The sequence below is a fragment of the Augochlora pura genome, chromosome 1, assembly GCF_028453695.1.
Source record: "Augochlora pura isolate Apur16 chromosome 1, APUR_v2.2.1, whole genome shotgun sequence".
Lineage (NCBI taxonomy): Eukaryota > Metazoa > Arthropoda > Insecta > Hymenoptera > Halictidae > Augochlora > Augochlora pura.
In genome coordinates, this window is record NC_135772.1 from 7,812,429 (window position 1) to 7,840,097 (window position 27,669).

The 27,669-nt window shown below is 35.1% G+C and overlaps 2 protein-coding genes and 1 long non-coding RNA gene across 6 annotated transcripts in view; 2 read left to right on the top strand and 1 right to left on the bottom strand.

Moving 5' to 3' along the window:
• Positions 1-5,593: 5,593 nt before the first annotated feature.
• LOC144478880 (uncharacterized) lies at positions 5,594-10,314 on the top strand. Its single transcript, XM_078197271.1, has 10 exons — positions 5,594-5,785; positions 5,916-6,330; positions 6,933-7,169; positions 8,096-8,511; positions 8,623-8,867; positions 9,021-9,169; positions 9,255-9,402; positions 9,482-9,710; positions 9,809-10,005; positions 10,074-10,314. The coding sequence occupies exons 1-10, from the start codon at positions 5,760-5,762 to the stop codon at positions 10,121-10,123; spliced, it is 2,112 nt and encodes a 703-aa protein (XP_078053397.1). The 5' UTR covers positions 5,594-5,759; the 3' UTR covers positions 10,124-10,314.
• Positions 6,844-12,955, bottom strand: LOC144478953 (uncharacterized). 3 transcript variants are annotated; one of them, XR_013495455.1, is made up of 7 exons: positions 12,704-12,955; positions 10,607-10,963; positions 10,366-10,498; positions 9,862-9,963; positions 8,229-8,435; positions 8,005-8,164; positions 6,844-7,746 (listed from the first exon to the last, which is right to left on the bottom strand). It is a non-coding gene; the product is annotated as an uncharacterized LOC144478953 (long non-coding RNA). The 3 variants fall into 3 exon arrangements; XR_013495426.1 differs by having other exon boundaries at positions 6,844-7,726; positions 12,704-12,954; XR_013495449.1 differs by lacking the exon at positions 12,704-12,955 and adding an exon at positions 12,542-12,588 and having other exon boundaries at positions 6,844-7,726.
• Positions 12,956-12,976: 21 nt separating this feature from the next.
• Positions 12,977-27,669, top strand: part of LOC144478771 (uncharacterized) — a 30,412-nt gene continuing 15,719 nt past the window's right edge. Inside the window, exons 1-12 of one of the 2 annotated variants that reach the window (XM_078197053.1) lie at positions 12,977-13,239; positions 15,344-15,787; positions 16,181-16,528; positions 16,699-16,873; positions 17,633-18,751; positions 19,233-19,379; positions 19,460-19,813; positions 20,984-21,727; positions 22,224-22,315; positions 22,802-22,944; positions 23,602-23,712; positions 24,030-24,374. In XM_078197053.1, the coding sequence (XP_078053179.1) occupies positions 13,174-13,239; positions 15,344-15,787; positions 16,181-16,528; positions 16,699-16,873; positions 17,633-18,751; positions 19,233-19,379; positions 19,460-19,813; positions 20,984-21,727; positions 22,224-22,315; positions 22,802-22,944; positions 23,602-23,712; positions 24,030-24,374 (4,088 nt within the window). In that variant the 5' untranslated portion in view covers positions 12,977-13,173. The remainder of the gene's footprint in view (positions 13,240-15,343; positions 15,788-16,180; positions 16,529-16,698; positions 16,874-17,632; positions 18,752-19,232; positions 19,380-19,459; positions 19,814-20,983; positions 21,728-22,223; positions 22,316-22,801; positions 22,945-23,601; positions 23,713-24,029; positions 24,375-27,669) is intronic. The other variant, XM_078197144.1, reaches the window with a different exon arrangement.

Below are 27,669 nucleotides of genomic sequence, written 5' to 3' on the forward strand. Positions count from 1 at the left end.
ATGTTACTGTTGTTGAAATGAGAGCATTCCTTGGTGTCATTATCAATATGGGACTGATGCCTGTTCATAATATCAAAGATTATTGGAGTAAAAAATTTAACTCATACATTCCGTTTTACAATAATATTTTTAAACGCCAACGATTCCTACAAATATTTTGGGCATTGCATTTAGAAACCTCGCAACAAACAGGCAATAGGCAAAGAATTGCGGTGGATAAAGTTACCCATTTACTCAACTATTTGGACAAAAAATTCAGACAACATTTCGTACCAGAACAGAATATTGCTGTAGATGAATCGACAGTTGGATTCAAAGGAAGAGTTTCTTTCAAAACATACAACCCCAAAAAACCGAATAAATGGGGATTTCGTTTATATGTTTTAGCAGACTCAAAGTCTGGTTATGTATACACATTTTTACCATATTTTGGGCAACAAACCACCAACGCACTAATTGAGCCGGATTTACCAGTCACAAGCCGGATAGTCTTACACCTATACAATAAACTACAGCAGTCAATACCTGGAGCTAAAGGATATCATATCTATACCGACAGACTCTATACCAGCATCATACTTGGCGAAAGATTATTGAAGTTGCAATGCCATTTAACGGGCACAGTAATGACTAATAGGAAAGTAATACCTTTGTCAATAAAATCACCGAAATTACAGTTTGGGGAGATAGTTGCTTATCGCAAAGAAGAAACGTTATTGCTTGCATGGCGGGACAAACGTGTCGTGTCCATGCTATCAACGGGCGGCACGTCAAGATATCAAATGGTTGCAAATAGAAGAGCTGGGAATCATAGAGCGCGACCAGTTTTGAAGCCCAGTATAATAGCAGAATACAATAAAAACATGGGCGGCGTCGATATTGCCGACCAGTATACTTCCACATACTGCTTCCTCCGCAAAACACTGAAATGGTGGAGGAAACTGTTTTTCTGGGCTTTGGAAGTTTCAATTATCGACGCTTATATTTTGTACAAAGCATGTAGTAATACTACGCAAAAGCTTTCTCACAAGCAATTTAGAGAAAAGCTGGTGCTCGATCTGGTAGAAAACGTTCGTGTAACAGCAAAACGTGGAGAACCATCATCCAGCGATAAGGAACAACGGCTAGATGGAAAACTACACATAATTACACTGCATCCCCAGAAGAAACATAAGGATTGTGCAGTTTGTTCCAACCGCAAAGTGCCAAGTGGTCGAAAGGAAACATCATATATATGCGAAACCTGCGACAGAAAACCAGGATTGCATGTTGGACAATGCTTCAAACAGTACCATACAATGGTTAATTATAAGCTGTAAACAATAAAAAAATGTTTTAAAATTTTACAATTTTATTTTATACATGCACTAATTCATAAGTCCGTTACGTCAGTAAGATCATGCATGCTTTCCACAATAAACGCTACCAAGCGGACAAGCGACTCCTGAAATCTGCGCGGACCTGCTGAAACGAAACAGTGAAAAGCGTTCGGACCGCAAAGGGTTAAATTTTAAATACATAGAACCAACAAAAAGATTCATCATGTATATCAATGATGCTTTCGACATGTTAAATAGTTGTCATTTATTACATAAGGATTTTAAAACCGCTTTCTAAATTTATTAGTTTACAAACTAGCACAAAATCGCCTTAAAGTATTTTTTAATGAATTCAAAGTAGCAAATAAAAAGCTGTTCGTCTATAGTGTAGTTAAAGGTTCTTCATAAGCTAACTAAATAGAATGAAAACAATCGATAATATTTTAACAGATATTGTAGATTATTTAAATATGTTGATAACTTGATAAATATAAAAAATTATAGCACTGCAAAACAATATTTAAGATCACCATCAGATGATATTCTCCATACATGTGAAGTTACCAAAATTGAAATAACAATAATAGAAATTACAGATCAATTATTCACTAAAAGTTTAATACCAAAACTAATAATAAGAACTTTATACAATGCGCGATCCATATTATTTAGTAATCATTATGTTCATGTATGATCACAGTATGGAATCCGATCATATTATTCATTTAATCAAAATGATTAATTTTCATTATCACAGTTTAAGATCGTACCACATAAGAGAACATTTATTAAAAACTGATTTTATTTGCAAATCAATAAATTAAAATAGATAGTTTTTCCAAATATCTATGCATTGTTTCTATTACTCCTTTAATCCAGAATAAATTATAAGAAAATAATTACGATTTAATTGAACAATATGAACATCTCAATTAAACTTTAAATACATTCTGTGAAATTATTATTTTCAAAATATGCATATTTTATATTTCATTGGTTATCGATTATTAAAACAATTTAACACGTTTGGAACATCGGTGGGTTACTGTTTCAAAATTGTAAATATATCTTACTAGCATAGCTTATACATCGAGTTTACTATCGTCATCTAGATGATCCATCTTGGCATTAGATAAACTACAGTAATGGTTGCTACACCTGCATATCTTCAGGCAGCAGCTTAATCCGTTAGCGTGAGTCAATATAGAAATTTTCATTGTTCTAATTGGCTGTCGATTCACTACTGAGATAGCATCTACTGCGGATTGGATGTGCAATAAAATAGCAGAACGTGCGCCCAAACTTAGGAAGTAAGAGAAGTGTGCAAGAGTAAATCTCATTACTATATTTGAGCCATGTCTAGTAGTACATATATGGTCGAAGCAGTTAATATTTACAAAGTAGAAAAACGTCATTAACTTCATCGGTATTAAAAATTATCGATAAAATAGAAAACGTCAGTTATCTTGTGACGTAAAATTGGACTGCTTATGCCATCTGAAGGCAAATTTCAGAATCGTGGAACTTGACACAATAGAGTACAAGGATGAACCCTACTCCTGCACAATTCTAAACAGCAGCTTGATCCGTTAGCAAGGATTACAATAAAAATTTCTTTGCTCTGATTGGTTGGCAATTTACTGATAAGACAGTACTGCCTGCACAGTCATAGGAAAAGAAGGAAAACAGCGAGCAAATAAGAGGACATGAAATCAGCACAATTTCATGTGGAACAAGTCATACCGACGACCGACGTAGTCGTCTCACTCTACCGTGCTAGCGGTTTTACTCTTTTCGCGAAAAATTTGTTTAAACGTGGGATAGTAAAATAGATAAGAGAAACAAATATTTTCGATGTAACGATTCTTCGACACATTCATGGTTTTAAAATTATTGTGTATGTTCAACGTTATTAAGTATTTTCGTTTCAAAATGATACAACGAAATAACCACGGGAGTGCTTAATAATATAATTGGCAAAAGAATTCTTATAAATATTAAACATCAATAAGCGGTCAATGTATTAACGATTTAATCAATTCATTAACGCAATTATTTGTCGAAATATTGTTGTTCGAAAAGTTATTCCACGTCTCTAATTCTATCAGTTATTTTCACTAACAAATTAAATGGCAAAATAATCAAGGGCGTGGTTGACCATATTTCTAAGAAATGGAATTGTTAAAAATATTAAGAAGCCAGAAATAATAAATTTAATAATGAAAGAAATTCGATTCAATAATCCACAACATTGAAATCGATGGTGGTTATTGCCGGTTACCTGTTCAAAGGAGTCTCATTGTTCAATCAGTTAGTGCATGCTTGCCGATGAAAGTAGTCGAGTTTGAGTACTGTCATCACTTCTGTGGTCACTAGGTGTTCGTAATGACCATTTAAGTAGTTATCAACAGTCATTCGAGTGGTCACTTCTGATCTAATTTGAACAAATTGTTTTTTCAATTTTAATCTATATTTCTTTTTACTGGGGCTATCATCCGTCTCGTCCGTCGATGAATACGTAATTTTAATAACTTAGATCAGAGCTGGGAACAAAACTAGCTTCAAAAATGGTTGAAATTGATATTCCACCAATTGAAGATCCCTTCGGGACTTGCTTACGGGAGGGGCCCAGGAGCCAATGCAGGGTGTAGCATCCCCGAGGTACCTATAGGTCGCAGATTTCCTCATTTAAGTTTGTTAGGTTTCGTTTCGTGTTTGTTTATTTTTCTGGTTGCTGATGTGATTCGGCTGGTCAGCGTTGGAATTATTTCTGGAATTGCACTCGTGTGCGAGTTAACTTGGAACTCATGTGTTGGTGTTAGGTTCCATATGTAATCCCCAGCTCCCTTATATTTTTACTATCAACAACGAGTCTCCTGCAGCTTTAGCAGATTATCTAAGCAGGAATTCAACGCCACCATGGATCGGTGACATCACAACCTCTGCAGCACTGTCATCCACCGATAGGTTCGGAGTTTAAGTTATAATAATAAGACTGCAGATTTTATGCATGTATGGAAAACTTAGATAATTACAATTTACAGTAACAGAAAGATGACAAGAAAATGTCACGGTGTTATTTTTATTCGTTTGGAATGATTGAAGAAACAATGAATTTGTAAGGAGGTTATTCTTCTTTTGCGATTGATATAGACAATTTTTATTTAACATAAAATTCGCAGTTTAATAGTTATTAAGATCGCTTAGGGGCCTCCAACGCAAGGAAGCGCCTGTAGGGGGTACGAAATGTAGTGCCCTCGAGTTACCCGAATCGCTAAAATTGTAAATATGTCGAGTATTATTGCGTTAGCTTCATTTGTTCGCTACTCGATATTAATTTCGACACTAGAATTTTATTGTGGTGATCCTGCTTGTGCAATCTCTTGGGTAAGTCCAAATATATATCTCATATTCGACGAGTTATCATGCGGCTTGGGATATTCAAACGTGGCTCCTCTTCACCTTTCGCTCTTCAGCATGTAAGACATCTTCCATCTCCCTCAGGGAGTGGGGCGCTGGGGGGGGGGGGGGGTATCCAACCTGACGTAAGAGAAGGTGTAACTTTGGATCCTCATTTCAATTGGTAAAACGCCGAATATTGAAATCTGCGAGGCTTTGAGACCTGCGCAAGTATTGTACGCATCGCGTCACCCTTCTGCTCTTGATCGCTCTTGATTCACGTTTTGAAAGAATCAGAACCTTCTGTTTTAATCCATTTTGATTCCCGTAGATCGGACACGTCTCCTTTGATCCACTTTTGGTCTGTAATAATTAATCGACACATGCATGCGAGCGTTCTAGTTAATAATTGCGTGCGTTACTTAGTTAAGATGCGCTGTTGTAAGAAAAGGAGCCATAGCGAATACCGTCTTCGTTCTGACTCCCCTTCGGGTTTCCAAAATATTGTAAATTATAATGTGTTTTGAGTCGAGGATGATATCGAGCTAATAGCTGCAAATTAAAAACTCTTTTATGGTATTCTAGAGTATAAGACTATAGCAAATGTATTGTATGTTTTTTAAATGAAGTGTGTAGATTCATGTATTTGTCTTGTTTTACTCTTTTCTCATCATAAATGACGTTATACTGCGTTCATTGTTGGTGATATGTATCGTTTATATGGCCTATGATCTCGTTCGAATGAACGTACCCATTGAGCCCGCTGTTTTCGTTCTACATACGTCTCTCGGTGGTCATCTGTTCTCTTTCTAAAACAACTGCGTGAAGTTGAATGCGCATGAAAATGGTGGGGATAAATAGGTAAGAGAAATGACTTGATATTGCGCGGCACCACTGTGCACATGTGCACCTTGTTGGGTTTATACTGTAAACAAAGTTTTGACATAGGATTAAGTGCTACGTAAAAAAATAGTGACATGGGATTCCATACGGCATTTGAAAATATTGCAGTTTTCTGAATATTCTCTAAACTTTATAGTCATGGATAGATTCTTGGGTATCGATTGGTTAGTACAAAAATTGCTTCTGAACCTAGGCTAATAATAAAAAATTCCAATGTTAAGATGTAAATTAACTTGGATTCTTATCCTAGTTATTATAGATTACCTAACTAATCATTATGTTTTATTTAATTAGGAATCAACCATTGGAAGATATAATAGATAATACTTTTATACAGGAAGAAAGATTAGAAAGAGATAGTGTCATGTGCAAAATTATGAATGGAAATTTCAGTGATCCATATAAAAATATTGAAGATGATTATGAAGAAATTAAAACGGATTTAATGAAAGATGTAAAACTGGAAATAAAAGTAGAAGATAAAGTTGATGACGATGAAACCAAGAAAGACAAAAAAGTCCAACTGAAGGAAACAAAGAAAAGTCAAAGTTATGTGCCTGGTATTCTTAAACCACTATTTGGATACCCTAGACCATCCAAATTAAATAAAGAACAACAAGCATTATGTTTGAGAGTATTGTTAAGATTTTCAGAATCCAATAAACCAAAAATAACTCAAGCTGAAAGGCAGGAACTACAGAAGTATATGGTATACATTCACTAATATTTTTGGCCCAAATTATGGTATACATAACTGTACAGTAATACTTTCAATTTCTGTGATATTTTTTATTTTTCTAACTTTTCTCTATTTGAACAAACATTTTGCAATGTAGCCATATAATTAGTAAGTTAAAATAATTAAGGAAATTATTTTCACAACTGTTGTTAAGTAGAATATTTTTGAGATATGGATACCATAATACATATTATGGCTTGTTCATGCAAAATCAAACAGTTTTTGGAATACGGTTTCAGATTTTGTTCAAATTTGTATGTGTTGTAATGTTTTGCAATTCTACGGACCTGAAAACTAAAGTGTTAACCTTTTTTCATTAAATCATAACTACTGAATTACCAAACCAATGAAAATGAAGTTTTAAGTAGTTATAATAGAAATATAATTTTGCAATTTTAAACAAATATGATATCATTTATGTGGGGAAATATTGAATAATTTGACATAGTGGATTCTTTCATGCCTTTATTAACATATTCTCTGACTAAAATCTGAAACAGTACTTTAAATGATGTCCGATTGCATAAACAACAAATGCCATTAACATATGTTTTACTGTTCTTTTTTCATAGGATTTACAAAAATTAATATCACAAGAACAAAATGAATTTTTGAAATTTGCAAAAAGTAAATGGCAAGAAAGATCTGTTAAATTGAGGGTGAAGTGTAAAGATTACATAAACATGTGTTGGAAATCGAAGTTACAATATATTCACAAGCTTCCTAGGTATTATACTGAAGTTACAAATGTTCCATTTGAGTCAGATAAAAATATTGAAGTAAAATTTGATTCTCACTGTTTACAATTGGTGAGTATTACATTCTTCAATATTGAAATACATGTACAACTTCGAACAATAACTACTGCATACTGGATTATAACAAATATGTATACTATGTAGAAATATACCAAGAAGGTTACCTAATTTAAGGAGGTATGCAATCAAATTGAGTGAATCTAAATTTTGTTACCATATAAAGATATTCAAAAAAAGAACTATTTGTACAAGGAATTCTCAGTAACACTTTAGTTTTGTTTCTTTTTATATCTACTATTTACAGTCGCATCAATCAGTGAGTAGGTTGTTAGCGATTCAAAGTCAGGTTTACAGTATAATTTAGTTTGCTTGAAGTAATGTAGCAAATTTTGGATTGTCCCATTGCTCTTCAGTATATCTTCTAAAGGAACCCTTATGTTGTCTCCTTTCCCTCATACTTTCTGCAGCGTACAGTCATGTGTTCCACTGGTAGGGGGTGTTGAATGGTCCACAGTTGGTGGTTGGCTACCTATTATTCGTTCTCTTCCTGGACTCAATATCTGTCAGTAATACGCTCTTGTAGTAACTTCATCATTTGTATCCCATCTCTGCACACATTAGAAATTGTCTGCATAAAATTCAGGAAACAGTAGTTGAATAGAATATTTTTGCCTTCTTTAATCATTTTAATAAGTTTGAAATTATGTATAGATATTGAATTTATTTAAGATTACGGATGCTACAAGAGACGAAAGAAATATATTCAATATATTGAAACTAACACGATTGCATGGCTCCGTAAAAGATTTTCATGTCCAAAATTATTTACATTATTAATTAAGTTATCATGGAAAATTTAACATATACATAAGATAATTGTACCTACTTGGCTGTTCTGTTTCAGTTTATTAATTCAATTTATTATTAATTATAATTAATTATAATAATATAATTAATTCAAATTTCTTGTTATATAGGGTGAACTGCCAGAAATTACATTGCCCCCTCTTACTAGTCCATATTATCTGACTGTAAAACCTGAATCACTACAAAAAAGATTTCCTGATAAAAATTCTGATTGCAAAAAGTTATCATTATCTTATAAATTACCAGTAAGTGAAGATATAAATTGTCAAACATTGGCAGAAAATAGTAATGCAGATATAGTAATTTCATCGAGTGGTCTTAATTGTTTAGTCAATAATAGTGGACCCAATTACTTGAATTCCTGGATTTTACCAATAGTCATAAAGAGACACAATGATAAAAATGTTATCTACATAGATAAACCAGGACCACCCTCAGCAAATACTGTACCTGGAAAGAATAATTGGGTATATAAATACATTCTTAAGTATTTTTTTATTCATGCACACAATTCTATTACGAACAGGTAAGATATTAAACAAAATAATAAGTTAGTAAGATAAGCTATGTATATCATTTATTTTGTAAGTATATATTTTATTTTATAATACACTACTAATCGTCTTATATTCTATAGTAGTAAGGAAAGACATGATAATGATGATAATAATGATATTGCTAATGAGGATGACATATTTGGTAACATAAATTCTGAAGAAATTTTAAAACTTGAAGAAGAAAATGATAGTGTTATGTGTCACAGTAGTGATAATGTACATTTAAATTTAGTTAAAGAGAACGAAAATATCGAAAAATCCGTAATAGAAGATTCAGAAACTATTAGTAGTAATACTACTAATACTGCTACAACACAAATTGAAGGTAAAGATTCTTTTGCTATACATACTCGTATTTATTAAAATTGTACGTTAAAAGTTATGAAATATTTCTAATAAAATAAATTTTAATTTGGAAATGTAAAAATTAATAATTTAGAAAATTTAAATATATAAGACAATGCATTTCATGACTTAGATGGGCCAACTAATTCTGATGTTACAAAAGACAATGTATCATACAAGTTGTTTACCATCGGACCGGAATCTTCGGAAAGAAATGATTTGATGAAAAATGTTGGTCAAGAATACAAAATGTTGGTTAGGACAAAAACCGATGGATTCGAGGTTCGTACATGTAATATGATTATTTTTATAAAATTATTTGTAAATATAAAATGTAAAATGCAGATTTAGTTTATTATGATTATAGGTTTTGTCAGATGATGAACAGAAGTTATTAGTATTAGCACCAAAATTGGAGTATCAAAGTGATTTTGGTGCTGAATCTGTGACATTAGAGGAGGCAATAAAACAATGGGTATCTCTGAAATTTAGGCCTCACACATTTCTTGCAAGAGGTTAACAATTCAAATTCTATCTACTTTTCAATTTCTATCTAGATTTTAATGGTATGAATTATGTGTTTTAATATGTTAGTTCGGATATCTGCCGGAACATCAGAGGTATTGCAAGTAGAACAGCGTACAGCGATGTCTATAAATAATGAAATCAAGCGGCTCTATAGTATAAAAGTTGAGGATTCTTTAGTAGTTTTACATAATGTTATTGAGTTACTTTCGAGTTTATCTCCAGGACGTTATGTTATGAGACATACTGTAAAGGAGGGGGCGTTTGCGATTCTATATAAAGAAGCTGATAGTTCTGGGTAAATATGTATAATAACATAGATTAATATAATAGTTTTAATTATATCAACTAAAAATTAATATGAAATTCACATTTATATAATTTTTTTGTTAATAGGAACAACACATTTGATTTGCATACATTTTATAATGAAAAGTTTGAAACATTACCTAATCCTCCATGGATTCCAATGGATAAGATAGTACCATCTCCTATGCACAAGGTCTTTGAAAGAATGCCAGCTATGTTTTATCCGTCAAACAAACCGTCTCCTAAAAATAAAAAGTTAAAAAAACCTAAAACTAACAATACAGGTATTTATATTCTTACGTTAATATCTTTCCAATGATTATTTTTTAATTTCACTATTTTTTTATTTCAGGAACAGTACGAAGAAGCTTAAGAACTAGAAAAACCAAAAAATTCGATTAAGTAGATCAATTGAAAATTATTATCGATTCAAATAGTGTTAAGTTTTGTATTTTATTTATTATTAAATAATATAAAAAGATAATAATGTACAAATTGATCTATACAATATCTTGATAATTAATGAAAACGGAAGAATTTTTAAATTTAAAAATAGTGTCGTTTTGAAAATAATAAAGTTTTAAAGCATAATGGTTGAGATTCGAAATAAGTACGATATATTTTTGTTATTGTAGAACAGTTACTTATTTTTCTTGGAACTCCTAAACCATGAATTGCCTTAGAGTTTTTCTGCATTTCGATCATTTCCACAAGCAAGCATTATAGATTCGTTATTTGCACTTTGGTCGTTCTCTAATGTATTAATTCGCATCTCTCCTAAAGGTTTTCAATTATGAATAAGTACTATGTATCGTAATGAAATTAGATGATCCTCGGAACAGCAAGAGGTAAGTGGAATTCATCATTAATCCCACTTATCCTTACCTCTGATATTCCCGTAGATACTACGCTGTTTCATCACATCGACTACAATTATCTCATTCGTTTTCTATACATTTCATTCCCTCTCTTGGTCTTCCTTTATCGCGCCATTCAATTAATGTATGTGACCGTTTTGGCGAATAGAGCGAAATAGTTGCGTCGCCATGAACGCTTAGATGTACGCAGAATTCACTCAGTTAAGGTATTATTAAACTTAAGTTTGTCATTAATATCTTGAAAACTACTAGATTCTCGAAACTCGTATTTTATATTTGAAATTCTTTTACTCTTCACCTTCCAAACTTCGTCTTAATCGGCAGCAGGCTTCTTCCAGAAGAATCGGAAATTTATTCACAAGATCTGTAAAGGCATTGTATTTTCTAGATTAAAAAGTTAAAGAACGATGCTTTTTATCTCTTTTATTATCCTAACCATTTGCAATTTTAGCAAACATTGTTTGACGTATTGTTTAGTAAACTAGTCCTCCTAAGACTTCAAAGAATTTTGAGTCCTTTGGTCCGATTTGGAAAAGTTATTCCGCTTTAAAAGGTGTACGTACATTTTGTACACTCATTGTATTAGGAGTTACAATTGATGCAAATTTATATGTATAGTCAGTTTAAATTTTACGTTTGTGCACTATATCTATACGACAATTCCGAATGTGCATTCTCTGAGAAAAAGATAGCAAACATTTTAAAACAGGACAAACGACTTCATTTATATTGAGGCGTTAGAAGGATCAGTTTACGAGACAACATGTAAGAAAATTTTTGCGAACATTGCGATTGGTTGGAGTAACCGAAAAATAAGAACATCTTTTTTGTAACTATTTTATTTGAGTCTAAAACAAAAACTTTAACAATTTTGTAGATCGATAGAGCTTGTTACGAGCTACAAACAATTGAAGAGAAATAGCACATTTTTATGATCATGTTCATTTCATCGACAGACGAAAGGCGTGCAAAAGTTTTCAATTTAATTTTAACAGTAAAGTTTACTACATAAAAGTTGAATGGAGATACGGCTTAGGTATTGAGAGAACGGACTGATTGATAGTGGGGACGTGTGGCTCGCAGTGCGTTGCTAGTTGGACGGAATAAAATTGTGAAAACTTCAGAAAACCAATTTGAATGGATAACTCTTTGTAGAAGCTTGTTCATAGTTCTGCGAATGTAATTGAGGTAAATTAATTTAGATACGTCATGGTTAACGACATCCGATGCTTGATGCAAGTTTATCACCTCTCATAAGAACAGAGTGAACCGATGCAACAGTGCAGAAACAACCTTTGCTCGTGTCTCAGGAGTTTAGTCGATATTGGTGTACTAGAGTACCTATTGAGTCGCTTCATCGTTGTCACAATACACTATATAAATCATTTCCCTAATTTTGTTCTTCGTGCTATCCTTCTGTGTAATTGTTTCCATTGCTTATGAATTGAAAGCTGGTTAGTAGAACACATACATACTACAATGAACTATGACACACGTGTTTTTTCCGATTTTTAATTTTCAAAATAAATTGGAGGATCTTCCATAAAATGGATAACTTAAAGTATTTATAATGTTGTGAATAAATAGTGTTTCCAAGAATGTGCAGGATTATTCGTATGTGCGTATTGTTTATGCAATTTTTACAATCGAAGCACTAATCTTACTTGTTGTAAGATGAAACTATTGAAATCGTTTACAAATTTGAACAATACAACGTGTATGAAATATATAACTAATGCAACGGAACATACAATGTATACAATGTCTGTAAAAATTGTTTGAAATAATCATTTCTGTACCACGACCTTTCACAACAGAGCAAGGAATTCAATGTAATATCATTTCCGAAAGACTGTTTAAAGTGTCTCTTATGCTGGAAAGTGACTGTACCCTAACGAATGTCAGTACACCTGTGTATTCTGATAGCGACCGGTATGCACACCTTATACCCAATGAACTCGCGGTGCTAGCAACTGTCAGCGAGGCTCGTCGAAAAAGCACAGATTTCTGTAGTTGTTAATCTACAGAAATTTTTAGCGTATCAACTATTATGTAACGCATTGAAAATAAAATCGCATCAGCAGTATAACTACTTGACGTTTACCGTTTCGTACCCGACGATATTTGCAGTTGCGTAGTTGCTTGCTTCACCAGCAGTCGTGTTTGATTACAGCCAACAAGGGCCAATTTGTTCTCCGGGAGTCAATTGGCAAACAGTTCTGTGTGCATTCACTCGATTGTCGTGTTAACAAAAGCACGCACCCGTCTCCTTTCCCCTTGGTCGCTATACCTTTGTCTTGCAACAGCGCGATCAACATTCCCATCCTCCTCTGCTGCTTTCGGCGCTTCTTCTATTCCGACTCTGATCCCAGGCCGACCCTGCGACCTCCCGTTTCTGATAACCCTTCCATTTCCCCGAACCGTCCTGCGTTTTCTCCCAAGAACGCCAACTATCTGTTGTTTCCGAGCAAGAACGCGATCACTATCCCGAACAGAATCGGATGGAGTTGGTTTAATAGGGAAAACGGGATCAGTACGACGCGATACTCGGTATATCGTGGAACGATTGGCAAAATGTCGCGAACCGATCGTTTCGCTACCCTTTTCGCTTTCGCCTGCGTGCTCGGGTTCGTTCATGCGGTATGTACTCCTCCCTTCTTTGTCGTTCACTTACTCTGTGTATCCTTTCTGGCAAAGAATGTGAATATCTTGCAATTTGGTCGAGCGGATTTGCGTGACCCACATAAGGGTCAAACAGTCGAGAATAATGGACGAACAGTTTTGCAAATTGGGGAATAATTGTGCTGGTTTTGCAAGTAGAACCTTTTAGTATTACTTCTAAAGTAATCATTACTCTTGTCGAAGCGAAGTTCCAGTACTTTTATTATGATTTTGACAAGAGTTTACAAATTTAGGGAACAACTAATGCAACTGATTGACAAAATCGTAGTTATATTTATATATTCCGCAATGTTATTAAAAAAGAGCACTAGAATTTTTATTTGTATGCATGTACAACGTGCCCGTCTCGCAATTATTCATACGTCGATAACATGTAAAAATAATTTTATAGATTTCATTAAATAGAGTATTTCTTGGAAAAGAAAAATTGTTTTTATTTTCAAAGATGTATATGAACGTATTACTATAATTAGAAAAACAATGACTTAAAGTCTCTTTAAATTTCTGAAAATTGTTATAGTTTCAGTGTTACATAAATTGTCCATTTTAATAAAGACGAAATCTAAATATTTATAAAGTGTTATCAGTAGAACATAGAAATTTTAGAAATAGAAAAATTAAAAGTTTAAAGATATACATATTGATTCGCAGAAAGGCTCACAGTCTGTGTGTCACTGTTATGAAATGTCTTGCCATGTCAATTGCGTGTGATCAATGAACTGATTGTGTTCTGTTACGCGCTATTAAAATATTCCTGATAAATCGAGGGATTTCTGTGTCACAATTTATTCTCTGCTTTGTTTGATTCTTTCAAACTGCAAATTGTACATCTTCTCTTACATTAATTTCATCACGGATTCGCAAACAAAAATTTCTCTGCAGATTTTAAGTGTTTCGTTAAATAGAAATCAATTTCCAAAATATTGCGCAAATTTTCCAAAAAATGTTGGTATCATTATCTAAACTCTTCTGAAAATAATTTAACCATTTTGCGTATACACTTCGTAGAATATTTTTCATTGAATTTATTGCTTAATGATACCACGTTCCGTCTAGATGTATCAACTGTGAAAACAAGTGATTACAATGTGTCAACTGAACTTGTTGGTAAACGATTATGTAAAACAGATTCCAAGAGAAATAAAACTGCACGGTACTTTCCGTTTTTCCTTTTCGTAAATCGTGTATGCAAAACGTATGTACGATCAAATCTTAAATATTTAGAGATTATTAGCTCTGTAAAGGAAGGCCTCTTTACTATTCATTAATGAGATAAGTGCTGATAAGTTAAAACAACATCGTGGAACGTGAACTGCTTGAACTGACGCAACGCGACGCAAACTAGTTACAAAGTCTTTTTTAAAACATATAAGATGTGCGTATAATTCTAGAAATGAAACCTATAGGAATACATATGATAATATTTATTTTGTTTAACGCGGATTTGATCAGGAGAATTAAAAACTATCATTGCATTTTAAAACGTAGGATTAACATTATTAAGAGAAAAACAAAGTATGCACTATCTAACAGGTTTCGTGAAAAAGAATATATAATATAATGGAGAGCTATACACAGTAAAGATAGCACAGTAGGATACTAAAGTATATAATAATTTTACTAGTAAAAAGAAATGCAACACGTAATTGATGAATGTATAGTCCGCGTACAACGAAAGGGCTCCTTTGTGTTTACATTCCCCCTCTTATTAAATGCACCAACTACTGTCACCAATTAATGGTCGCTATTGGCCGTAAACGGTGACGTACACGTAATGTTTATAGTCCATTATAATATAAATTACAATGTACAAGAATAATTTCATAGTAGTACAAAATTTATTGACAAGGATTAAAGAAAATATGAAATGTATTGAGAATGTAAAAATTAGGAAGAAGTCGCAACAACTATTATTTTGTACAGTTCAAAAGTCGTATAGTGTCATGTAGAACATTTTCGTTAAAGAAAGCTACTTCGAATCTTTTCCCTGTTCATAAATCATATTGCAGAATATTCGACGTTCCCGATAATTATTATAATAATTACTTATGCTATGGTTCAGATTTATGATCCCAGGGATGCGACGACGAAGCCACCAAACCGAAGGGAGCCAGTTCTTCCATGGTACTTGTCCACTCAAGACGCCGCCAATACTACAGAAGACCCATCGCGTTCTCCGAAATGGGATAGAGAACCTGATGACCCTATTCCCAAATCCCCATACGTAGTGACCGCAGATACAGGTACCTGGAGTCCTTGGAAGAAAAATCCTGGAAGTGAAATCGAACAGAGGACAGAAATCGCGACCGATCATCCAAGGCCGATAGATTTCAATCATGATCACGATCATCATTTGTCCTTCGATCAATTCGAGCAGCAAGAAAATCGAAGATTTCCACAAGCACCAACAAATTCTCGTGATTCAGAACAACAGAATGTCAAAGAAAACACGAGGAACGTGAAAAGCAACCAAAACTTATATGAGGGAATATCTGCTGATAATACGGTGAACGTTTGAACATATTGCTTTAATTAAAACTAGAACAACCCAGCACTGAATGTAACTATTTTGTATCGTTTGTCAAAAATAACATGCTTGTATTTATCGATTCTTTATAGATATAATATTATTATTATATATACCTGGACTCTGTTATAAGGAAGTTTGTCTTCGTTTCTTCTTAAACTCTACATGAAATGAATTTATATTTAGAGTAACTTACAGCTATTATTTACATATTTCAGTTTATAGTGCTCAATTAGATGTCTAATAGCGATTCATAGTTAACTCAGATATAACATTTCGGCGAAAACTATATCAATGTAAAGCTTAACTTTTTGTGTTTGCGTTTTAAATTCTTAGTTGTAGAAAATTATTTGATTATTATTTCTTGTATAGAAATCTCGAAAAGAAGAACTTTCTCACTTGTCAAACTTGAAGTCCACGGTCGCACGATACGATCCGAGGTATGGGTTACAGTGTCCAGAAGATGACTCGACTGGGCAATTTGTCTATCCTTCCGACTGCAAGTTTTTCGTTAATTGTTGGAAAGGAAGAGCATTCGTTCAACCTTGCGCACCTGGGACACTGTTCAACCCGGACACTTTGGAATGTGATTTTCCGCACAAAGTCAGCTGTTACGGCGGAGAGATTGCCGATTTTCCATCAACCGAACATTTGGAATCGTCTGGAAAACGGGAGCCACTGTCTCGCGTACACGATTTCCTGGAACATGAAAAGCTGCAGGTATGTTGATTAGAAAATTGGAGTAATTCTTGATAATTAAAGAAAATATTATACTGTTATTTGAATTAAAATGTACGTTTTAAATTGTTAAAATGTTACGCTGCATGATGATAGAAAAATTGCTATAAAATAATTAAGTACATATTGATTATATTTAACTATATTTACAGAAACCAAAATGCCCTCCGCACATGACGGGATTACTACCACATCCATCAGACTGTAAAAAGTTTTTACAATGCGCCAATGGTGGAACCTTTATCATGGATTGTGGCCCTGGAACAGCCTTTAACCCTCTAATATCTGTCTGCGATTGGCCGTACAATGTACCAGGCTGTAGCGAAGGTAGTTACAAAATAAGTAACCATATTTGTAGTATTATAACTTAGTGATCAGTATATGTATATAAACAAGCAAAATTTTCTGTCATTCGGAGTGATCTAAACAGTGAGCAAAATCATATGCATACATCGGAAGTCTCGTAAAAATGGAGATCATGCTACCGATTCCTTAACTAGTCGGTCGAATTTGGATGATTGTAATTAACAATACGTAGTAGTTTAGTTTTATTTATGTGTATAATATACGGAATATACGGAATATATTTCAAAAATAGCAACTTAATATAATAATTACAGTTTGAACACATTTGTTATAAGCCGCGCCATACCATAGTTAGTGATCGGATTGATCATTAACTATAATTATGCTTACAATGCATCGACACTAATATAGATTTTTACAGCCATCACCAACTGGTAAAGATAGAGTTCCTCCGATACAAAAATTGGAGATGTTTTAACTAGAGTCCCGTTAATAAGAGTCGCGCAATTACTTCTGTGATTCTGAATGGTGCTGTCATGTTTAAGCAGAAGTTATATACTATAGTAGAACACGATTGTCTTACCATTTTATTCAATTATATTTGCTAAATGTACATGTGGACCACATGTACAATATATAGATATGCTGAGAAATGCCACCCAACGATCTAACTTTATGTTATTGCGTGTCTTTTGTTATAGGATCTTTAACTCTAACTAATTTATTAACTAGCTTATTCATAGATCTATCCTATGCTTACCATCGTAATACTGTTTGCAGAGAAAGTAACAACTAAACCATTGCCATCAATTGGTTCTCCGGACTCAGGAAGGTGGGATCATGGTCGCCGGTATAATTGGATATCTACGACGACTACCCGTCCAAGAACAGATTGGGAAACTTTACATACAACAAATCGTCCGGGAACAGATTGGGATTCCTTACGTCCTACATGGCGACCAAGTTGGGGCCGTACAGAAAATTCGGGCCCTCCCACTGGCCAATGGCAGAGTGGGACAACTGATAATAGTGGGCATCACGATGGAACGTACCATCAGCATCATCACCATACTCATCATCCACATCCACACACACCGACTTATGGAGGATCTAACCAACCCATTTCTGGTAGCAGTTCGCATCCCAGTTCAAGACATTATGATCACCACAATGGCAAGCCTCATACCGACGCTACATATCCAGCGTATGACGATTCGGATCAACAAACACAGCAGAAACCATTCGATCAGACACAGGATTCTTGGAACAGTTATGGTCATACTCAGGGATTCGATCAATCTGTTCCTTCCGGTGGCAATAGATATCCCAGTTCGCAACACTACAATCCTCATTATGGTAGACCACATCCTCCTGTACAGCATCCAGAACATGATAATTCTGATCAACAGACGCAACAGGAACCATTCAAGCCAACACAAAACTCTTGGAATGTACATACTCAACCCCAAGCATCTGGCCGACCTGTTACTGAAGGCAGTTGGCAACCTAGTTCAAGACACCACGATCAACGCTACGACATGCCCCATTCCCTTCCTAGTTATCCAGAGTATGACAATTCGAATCAGGAGACACAACAGAAACCATTGTATCAAGATGGAGGAAATTTGTCGCCGAACAGGAGAACCGGACAGGACTTTACACCGAATAGACAGGAGTACGGCAGGACTGATTCCGGACGGTATCCACCAGCAGGTCGAAATGTTTACGTAGACAGCACCTATGTATTACCTGAAAATACGGGACAAAGGGATAACAGTGAAACGTCAAGAAACAGGGAAAACTGGACACAATCAATAGCGAGCAGAGACAGAGTCACTCCTAGCACTTGGAATCAACAGGGACCCTCGTTTCAACCATCGAACAGACCGTGGAACCAAGGTAAATCTTTTAGAAATGTTCTACTCACATAGATCATATTTTGTGTGTTATAAATATATGTTTGTATACGTATATTCAAAGATATGCTTTTAACTTTTCATCAGTTTTATTGGTTGTTTGGGTTCTGCATTTAAGATCCTAGATCTAGCATGATTGTAAATTATCGCATGAGAATGTTTCTTTTTATCGTTATTGCTCGATTGTCTGATAAATCATATATTCAGTGTGAATAATGAAAATTAACATTTGTTTGTGGGTTTTTACAACAATGTGCCACACAGGTAAATTATTAACATAATTAAGCATTTTATAATACTCACACGCAGACCACCAGTTCTGTAAGCAGATCGTTTTGAAAATTGTGCCATACGCAGGTAAATATATTTAATATTTAAAGAAAATTGGGTGGATCTCATTTCTGTTTCATTTTAACCGAACTATGAAAATACAGTTACGCATTATTGAAAGTTCACATTTTTAGGTGGCATTGGCGACGATAAGGTTCGGGGTTCTGGATCTAGCATCGATACCTATCAAAGCACTGCTGATAAAGAAGCGGATTCGAAATTGAATCAGTGGTCAACGAAAACGAATGTTTTCAGTCCTGCAAAGGGAAGATATACGCCAGGTAGAAAAATATAACATGCTTGATGATTATTACAAAAATTATAAGTGCATTTTGTAATTCGCAGTGTTTTATATTCGTAGGAGTTAAAGGTACTTCAGTGGATCCATCGAGATTAATCTTTCCAAGCAATCCACAGGTAAATATAAATGACACGCGGTATCATGGTATCAGAAAAGGAATTGAAGTTTACCAGGGACACTCAAACACGAAAACGTACGGATCAAATGATCCTCGAAATCCAAACCAACTTAGTAGAAGTGATCAGAATATTTATATCGACTCTCAGTCAACCGATTTTCCACTAATATTTCCGGATTCTCCACTACTAATGTATGGTTCTGGCGATTCTTCTTCATCTGGACATGGTCGTCGTACTCCCAAGCATCATAGAACGGATTTTCCTTCAGAGAGTTCCGGAGATATGGCTGGATCTGGTAATAATTATTAATTAATGATAGAATGATGTTGAATGTTTTATTGTATTTCATCAATGTATACATCATTTGTTTATGTAGCGGGTATGCATAGTTTTGCGAGTAACATTCACGAATGTATGTATGTCTTGTGTTGAATCCAATGTTCAACGAAGATACATATAAATATACATATACATATTGTCAAATAGACAATAAAAAGACCTAAGTAACCGAAACTTAAACAGTAAAGGCGGATGTCATTGCCAATTAACTGTCCAGTTAATCATGATCTTGAGAGTGGCAATTCGATAGCGGTCATGCTGTTGCTTGTTCCCAAATCTGACCATCGATACTCTACAACATTCGTTTTAAATAATTTTTCAAGATCACCGATATTTTTGAAATATTTTCACATTCTATATAAATGAAAAATTTATTTAACACTAGAACTACCGACGATTGAGGTATACCTACTTCTACCGGAAGGGTCAAAATGACTTGTTTCTTAAATTACAAAGACATTTAAGAAAAGACAGCAATTTTTAGTTTCTATATATTTTCTATTTTTATGGACAAAAATTGAATATAACCTGAATAATAATAGTAATAGTAATGACCAAGTCAAACAGTGTAAGTCGTAGGAAAAACATTTTGTGGTTGTTGACATATCTTTGAGTTTGAAATATTTTCTTTTACGACTAAAGGTCGTGTCACAAGTAACGTGTCACAATAATTTCCACGATACAACAGAACAGTACCGAAAACCTATGTTCTGTGGGGGGGGGTCAAAATGACTCATCTCGGTATATGTAGGTATACTGCATACAAATTTACAACAAAATGAAAACATAACAGTTTTACAGAATTAATTATTTGTATATCTTAGAAAAAGTCGTGCAAAATTTTCTGAAACAAAATGCAACTGAAATGAGTTATAATTTACAAAAATGTCAAACAAATCATTTTGATCACCCTTGGTAGTTCTAGTGTTAAACAAATTTTGATTTTTTACACAAAGTTTCCTATACAAATTTGCGTACATCTGCGTGTAGCGTTCATCGACAATTCCTAGTTCGGAACTAAAACAATATTGGATGGATACCTACATTCGTGCATGCCAAATTAATATTATACTTTCTCTATTAAAATAACCAGAATTCAATTCGAAATTTATTATTAATTCCTCAGACACAAATTATCATCGAGTAATAGTGCCAGCAATGGACCTTCACCCGCCAAACGCCCCACTTCCTAGTCGGACATTGGAACCTCCACATTGGTCAGGAAATGTCAATACTTATATACCAGCCTTTGATTTGCAACCACCAAATTATGACCCATCTGAATCAAGCTCGAACTATCCTAAGCCGGCGACGGATCTTCAACCACCAGTTCTTGACCCTACGGATGCTCCGCAGCACACGTCAAATTTTGATGCACAGCAACCAGATCGTTTTTTAGTTCCTCCAAGTCCTGAAACGTCAAACATTTTTGGCCAACGTTCGGATATCGCAACGAAAAACTTTGAAAGAGTGCCCTTCCAGAGAAACAATGATTCTAGTAATTCGTCCGACACAGTTAAGACTACGCCTACTACTCAACCAACTCCTGATGGGCATCTAGTTATTCCTACAAAGAAGAAACTTCAACGGACATTACAAGAACCTCTAGAGAAACCTGAAATTGCGGTTGCTACCACTACTGATTCGAACGTCCCTAGTTTTGATATCGAAGATGAGAATGTCTCGATAGCCGAAGGCCCTGATCCTAACTATGGGATAGACGTATTAGACGACAAAAAGGGATGGAAGCCGGTGCTAGTATTCGAGAATAAAACTCAGGTGACTACGGAGTCGACTCACATAATGAAAATCAATCAGAAAAAAACTGATGTGGATCTGTTCAATATCGAAGAACCTCCATTTGCAGAAGGTAAGTTTTCTTGAAGTATGTACATGTGAACTCTAATTGGTCGGAAATTCACGAAGGAGAAGGTAAGCTGTGACTTCAGTTTTGAATTCATGGTTTGTACATAATCAATCACGCTTGTGGCATGAAGCACTTGGAATGACATGTTAACATTGGCTTTGACAAATATTACACACATGGAAATATGCTTTCATCATTTTAAATGCGTTAATGGAGATTGATAGACACGTATTATCAAATTTTTTTATTAACTTACATTAACGTAAGTAATTTTTGTGTCGAATTTCGTACGTATGTGAAATATTGTTTGTTAGAAAATATATAAACCGTTAGTTATCATTACATTGCGAATTTAACGCATTTATAGTAAAAATGGATAAATGAAACAAAGAGCAATGAAGACACCGGAAGAATTTAAAAACACAGTAGCATTATTTTCACTTTATTAATATTGTTAGAAGAAGAAGTAAATGTTTTACTTTTATTTGTTGTGTTACAGAGGAACCAGCGTTTCCAACGTACTATGTACCTCCAGTTGAACCATTGGATCACTCACGAAAAGTGTCCCACCCTACTCCTATTTCTGGTCAGGTAATCTATTTTTAATGTTAATTAGAAAAAAACTAAAAACACAGCATATACCAATATTAGATGTTAATATTAATTCGTCGCGTTCACAATTAAATTGATTTCCAATTAAACCTAGCACTATTTTTACGTATAATTTTAGCGTACATCGAATCCGTCGTTCATTGTTAATTTTACCTCATTCTACTGCACAATTAAAATGGTTGAGGCTGATCGTCAAAATAGCCCCTTTCAATGTTGCAGTTCATTTGACTTCATCCATTATTTCAGTCGCATTTTAACGACCAGCAATAAGAAGAAAGGTTTAATGTAAATTTAACGTTCTAAATATTTTAGTATTAATACTCTTAAATGTATGCAATATTAAATAGTGATCCAATAGCCATTTTCGGCTGAATAACAAAGAAGAGACTGTGACAAATCTTCTCTATTTTTCACAAGATTATAGAGGGTTATCGTCACTGGAGATTTTCCTTTTATTGATGTTAGGTGATTCGACTTCGCGGTGGTTCAGGACCTCATGATGGTTACGTGGAGGTTCAAGGGAAAATTCCCGGATGGGGAATCGTTTGTGATTCCAGTTGGACACTCAAGGAAGCTGATATTGTATGCAAGCAACTAGGATACACGAGGTATCTTAAATAGTAACTCTGATAAAATCAAAACAGATTCAATCTCTATTTCTGTCGCAATGCACCTAAAGCAGGTAATCTCTACAAAGATCGACGTTATTAAAAATCTTAATTATTCAAATTGTTTAACAATTACAGCGTAATGCTCAATAATATTTCACAATGATTCTCGTAGGAGAAACATTAAAAATGTCATTAAATTCAATACGAAATATTTATAATATTTATGTTCGATATTTATTGAACAGCATAAACCTTGATTTTTATTTATAGCATTAATATTGACATTGAAAAATTGTCGTCCAGTAGATTAATAGTTCTATTTCATATGTGTTAAAATCTTCGTGTTAGGTGTGAAACATGTTAACTATCCGTACTAGCTCCATAAAAGATACATTAAATTAGATCTACCTATTTAATCATACAAGAATAGGTAATACAAGATTTATTATAGTAATTGCTTCTGTAACTTCCTCACGACTCGTGGATCTTAACAGAGCTGGGCGTAATAATATCGATGTAACACTCAGAGTTTTGACAGTTAAAAACATTCGATTGTTTTGACAGATCATTCAAGAAATATATAATATGTATATAAGTAGATAATGGTGAAATATATTAAACTGAAAATTATGAAAATATAATATATTTTTCTAGAGGTGCCGAGATGGCTTGGAAAGGAAGAGACACCTACAACGGTGTTCCGACGTGGATCGCTGCAAATTCCGTGTCATGCCAAGGCAACGAAACCAGATTTCAGTTGTGCAAGTAAGACATCACGATTCATAAGTTTCTTCAGGAGCTAACACATAAGCATATATAAATACATATATTTTACTGGCCGCAAGTGGGGTTTCTAGGATTCCTTGATTTTGTTTATTGCTGTGCATTGTTTCCTTATGTTGCTCTAAGTGAAGATCGAATATCGTGCATCCCTAAAGAAATTATGTTACTGCGAATGTGGCAACGACATTTGTTGCACACTCCGTTTGATTTTGATAATCTGTGGCTAGACATAATGACGATCTTTAATATCTGTTGCAAAACGATTTCATAACTAAAAGAAGTCGTTAATGACTGTTTAGATTCACGCATGAATCGGAATGTCGTATAGAAAGGGATGCAATCGGCGTGAGATGCGTTTTAAATCGAATAGCCCACTGCCGCAGGGGCGAAATCCCGTACGAAGGTCATTGCTATCATCTGGCGAATCCTGATAGCGGCTTAAATCATGCGGAGGCGTTGGACTACTGTACACAGAGGCAATCGAATCTCATTGACATTACTAGTCAGGCGGAAAACGACTTTGTAACAGAATGGATGCTGCAAAGACACCCGGAAGTCGGTTCAGTTATGACTTCCGGTGTTGGTTTCACCACCCTGGGCCATACCCTCTGGATTTGGGAGGATTCTTCTCGGGCTAAATTCAAGTAAGAGTTTCCACTAAAATGTTTATAACACAAATAGTAGCAATTTAAACCATTTTTATGTGATCAAAACTTTTATTGGGTTGGTGCATATGAAGTGTCGGATTTCTTTTGCACGTGAACGTTGTCTCTCTGTTTTCGTTATGCTTTTTGTTTTCACATAATTTTGTTTATAGTCGTATCGTCTATTGCCAGAGTCACATTTCAACAGAGAGGATTTTGTCAAAAGTGTTCGATTTTGTTATTTATTTTGAATTTCGTCTCGGCCACATACGCCGTACAAAATAATTGCAAAAAGAAATTAATTAAAAGATTTGCAGCACCCAGCTTATTCGTCGGATCTTTCGCTAATCGACTTTCACTTGTTTAAACATTTAGAACAGGGCTAAACAGTATGAAAATAAAGGCAGTCTGAAAAATTTCATATCAGAGTTTATCGATTCTAAAGATCAGAATTTCTTTACGATAGTCATCGGTCCATTAAAATCTTATTGCGACAAGTATATCGAAGCAAATGGAGCATATTTTAATTAAATAAACAACTTTTGGAAAAAGATATGCAATGTTATATATACACTTAAAATTCCGACCTTTCATATGCACCAACCTAATACATGTCAAATGTAATTTATTCAATCGTTTCTAAGGTATTGGAAATACATAGCACACAATCATGCGAATTTTATATGTTATATTAACACAGAAATACTGAGTTCTAAACGCGATTAATGTATGCTGTTTTATATATGTATAAAGAAAAGATTGGATTTACTCAAATTTCTTACGATTTCAATTACAGTGTTTTGAAAATATTATAACTTTGTTGCGCGTTTTTTTGCGAAACGCCGCGGCATCACGTTTATTTAATACAATGAACACAATTTATAACAATTATTAACTATATCAGTATGCAACGGCACGATCGATCAGTTGGCTGATTAGCTCGACAGACAGATTTCGATTCCGTCTTTCGACTGAAGCAGATTTACATACCTCATTCTTGCGGTCTTCGCAGGAGTTCTCTACTTGCAAATTTAGAGTTTCGCAGATAGTTCTCAAAATCAATTTCTTGATTCTCTCGTTTAATTTCTAGGCGCTTGCATCGTGCGCAATCCTGTGGTCTTCGAGAAAGGCCATCCGCGTTTCGATAAAGTCTTCCTTGACGGTGTTTCACCTCGAAGTCATAAGCTTGGAGCCGCTCGATCCATCGTGCTATTTGTCCTTCTGGATTCTTAAAAGACAGCACCCAGCGTAGAGCAGCATGATCAGTCCTAAGAAGAAACCGTCGTTCATATAGATAATGGTGAACATGTTAACGAGGAAGAACTCTTCCTGTGATCTAATACCTCCGATGGAAACGGGAAGGCACACCTTATCAAGAACCGGCAATCTTTGGCCGGAAACCGCAAAGATTTTTACTCCCACCATGCTCGCCGATCTAGTCTGTCCTGCAATAAGATCTTCTCGCAAGAGTTGACCGATGAGCCTACTTTTCTCATCTCCAACGATGCCTTCGACGAAGAAAATCCTTTGCTGGACAGCTTCCAGACGCAGCACGACAGGGGAAAGTGTAGATGCTGAGTGTAGTCGAACGGTTACCCTTTACGTCGACTTCTTGGCGTTTCCCTGCAACATTGTTTTCTTCTCCTTCCTCGAGAAGTCCTGTTGTAGGTGGCCTTTTTTTCTTACAAATCCAACAATTTGACTGCTCTCGTTGTCGTCCAGCTGTTTGATCTTGAAAATCTTGAGCAGGTCGGTACGATAGTCCTTCGGAAGAAAATGCGTGATTTAATCGTTGATCAGTCACATCTTAAGGTTTCCATTTTTAAAGCTCTGGTAACTGTAGCTTTGAGAGATGTAAAACCCTCATAATGCAACTTTCCCCCCATCTCTTCATTAGTCAGCGCCGTGACAAATTGAGCGGCGACCAAACGGTTTCGAACGTCAACCGGACATTTTGCAAAAGCTGTCTGAGCCAACCTTTCATTTTCCGTGACCAACATAGAGATCGACTCCCCTTGCCGCTGCTTATAATTTTGGAAACGAATATAATCCAACTTTGTGAAATTCTTTCGCCCCAAACGAAATTCAGTCGCTGAAACTATTAGGTTGTCCCATAAGTTTCTTCCGCGCTACGCTATGAGTGAATCTAAGTGGCTGTATTTATACATATAAATATGCAGGTTTATCTCTTAGCCGTTTGTGGCATCGGTTTCAGTCGTCCCAGAGCTCTTTCAAAGTACGTTTCGTTGGTGACAAAGTCTCATTTAAAATTGTTTTTGCACCGTTCAATATGGAGAACCAAAAGAAGCATTTGCGGCATGTTATGCTTCATTGCTTTAAAAAAGGCAATAGTGCAAAGGACACTGCAGACGAGATTTGCACCGTTTGCGGGAGTGGTACTACGACTATTAGGACCATCCGCGATTGGTTTAAAAAATTTAGAGTTGGAAATTTCGAGTTGAAAGATGAAGACCGCAGCGGCCGCCCAGCAACGACGGATGCGGACATTATCAAGACTGTGCTCACTGAAAATACGCGAAATAGTGTGCGTGTGATAGTGGATGCCACTAATATTCCAAAGGCAACGGTACATAATCATTTAATCAAGATGAGACATGCGAATCGATATGAAGTTTGGGTTCCACACCTATTGACGGAGACCGGCCTTAAGAACCGAGTCTCTATGTGCGAATTGCTTCTCCAGCGACATGAAAGAGAACCTTTCTTATAGAGGCTTGTCACTGAAAACGAGACTTGGATTTTATACCAAATTGTACATCGAAAATGCACTTGGTCTAAGGAAAATAGACCTTCAACTGTTGCGAAGCCTGGACTTCATCCGAATAAGGTTCTTTTGTGCATTTGGTGGGTCTGGAAAGGTGTAGTGTACTACGAGCTCCTTCCTCAAGGTGATACGATCAATGCTGACAAATATTGCAATCAACTGGACCAATTAAAAAGCCGCCACAGCAGAAAAACGGCCAGAATTGGCGAACCGACGAGGCGCCGTTTTCCATCACGGCAACGCAAGACTGCATGTTGCGTTGGCCGTAATGCAAAAATTATTACAGTTTGATTGGGATGTCTACCTCATCGTCCGTACTCACCAGACCTTGTTCCATCCGATTATTACTTGTTCCTCTCCTTAAAAGATTCTCTCCGCTGTAAATCTTTGAAATCCATAAGCGAATTAAAAATGGACCTAGATGAATATTTTGCCAATAAGCTTCAACAATTTTGGAAAGAGGGCACAGTGAGGCTTCCTGAGAGATGGAAGAAGGTTATAGAACAGAAC

Coding starts and splice junctions, on each gene's coding strand:
- LOC144478880 (XM_078197271.1), top strand. CDS start 5,760: ATGGATAGATTCTTGGGTATCGATTG. Junction 9,403..9,481: donor TCACACATTTCTTGCAAGAG/GTTAACAATTCA, acceptor TTAATATGTTAG/TTCGGATATCTGCCGGAACA. Junction 9,711..9,808: donor AAAGAAGCTGATAGTTCTGG/GTAAATATGTAT, acceptor TTTTGTTAATAG/GAACAACACATTTGATTTGC.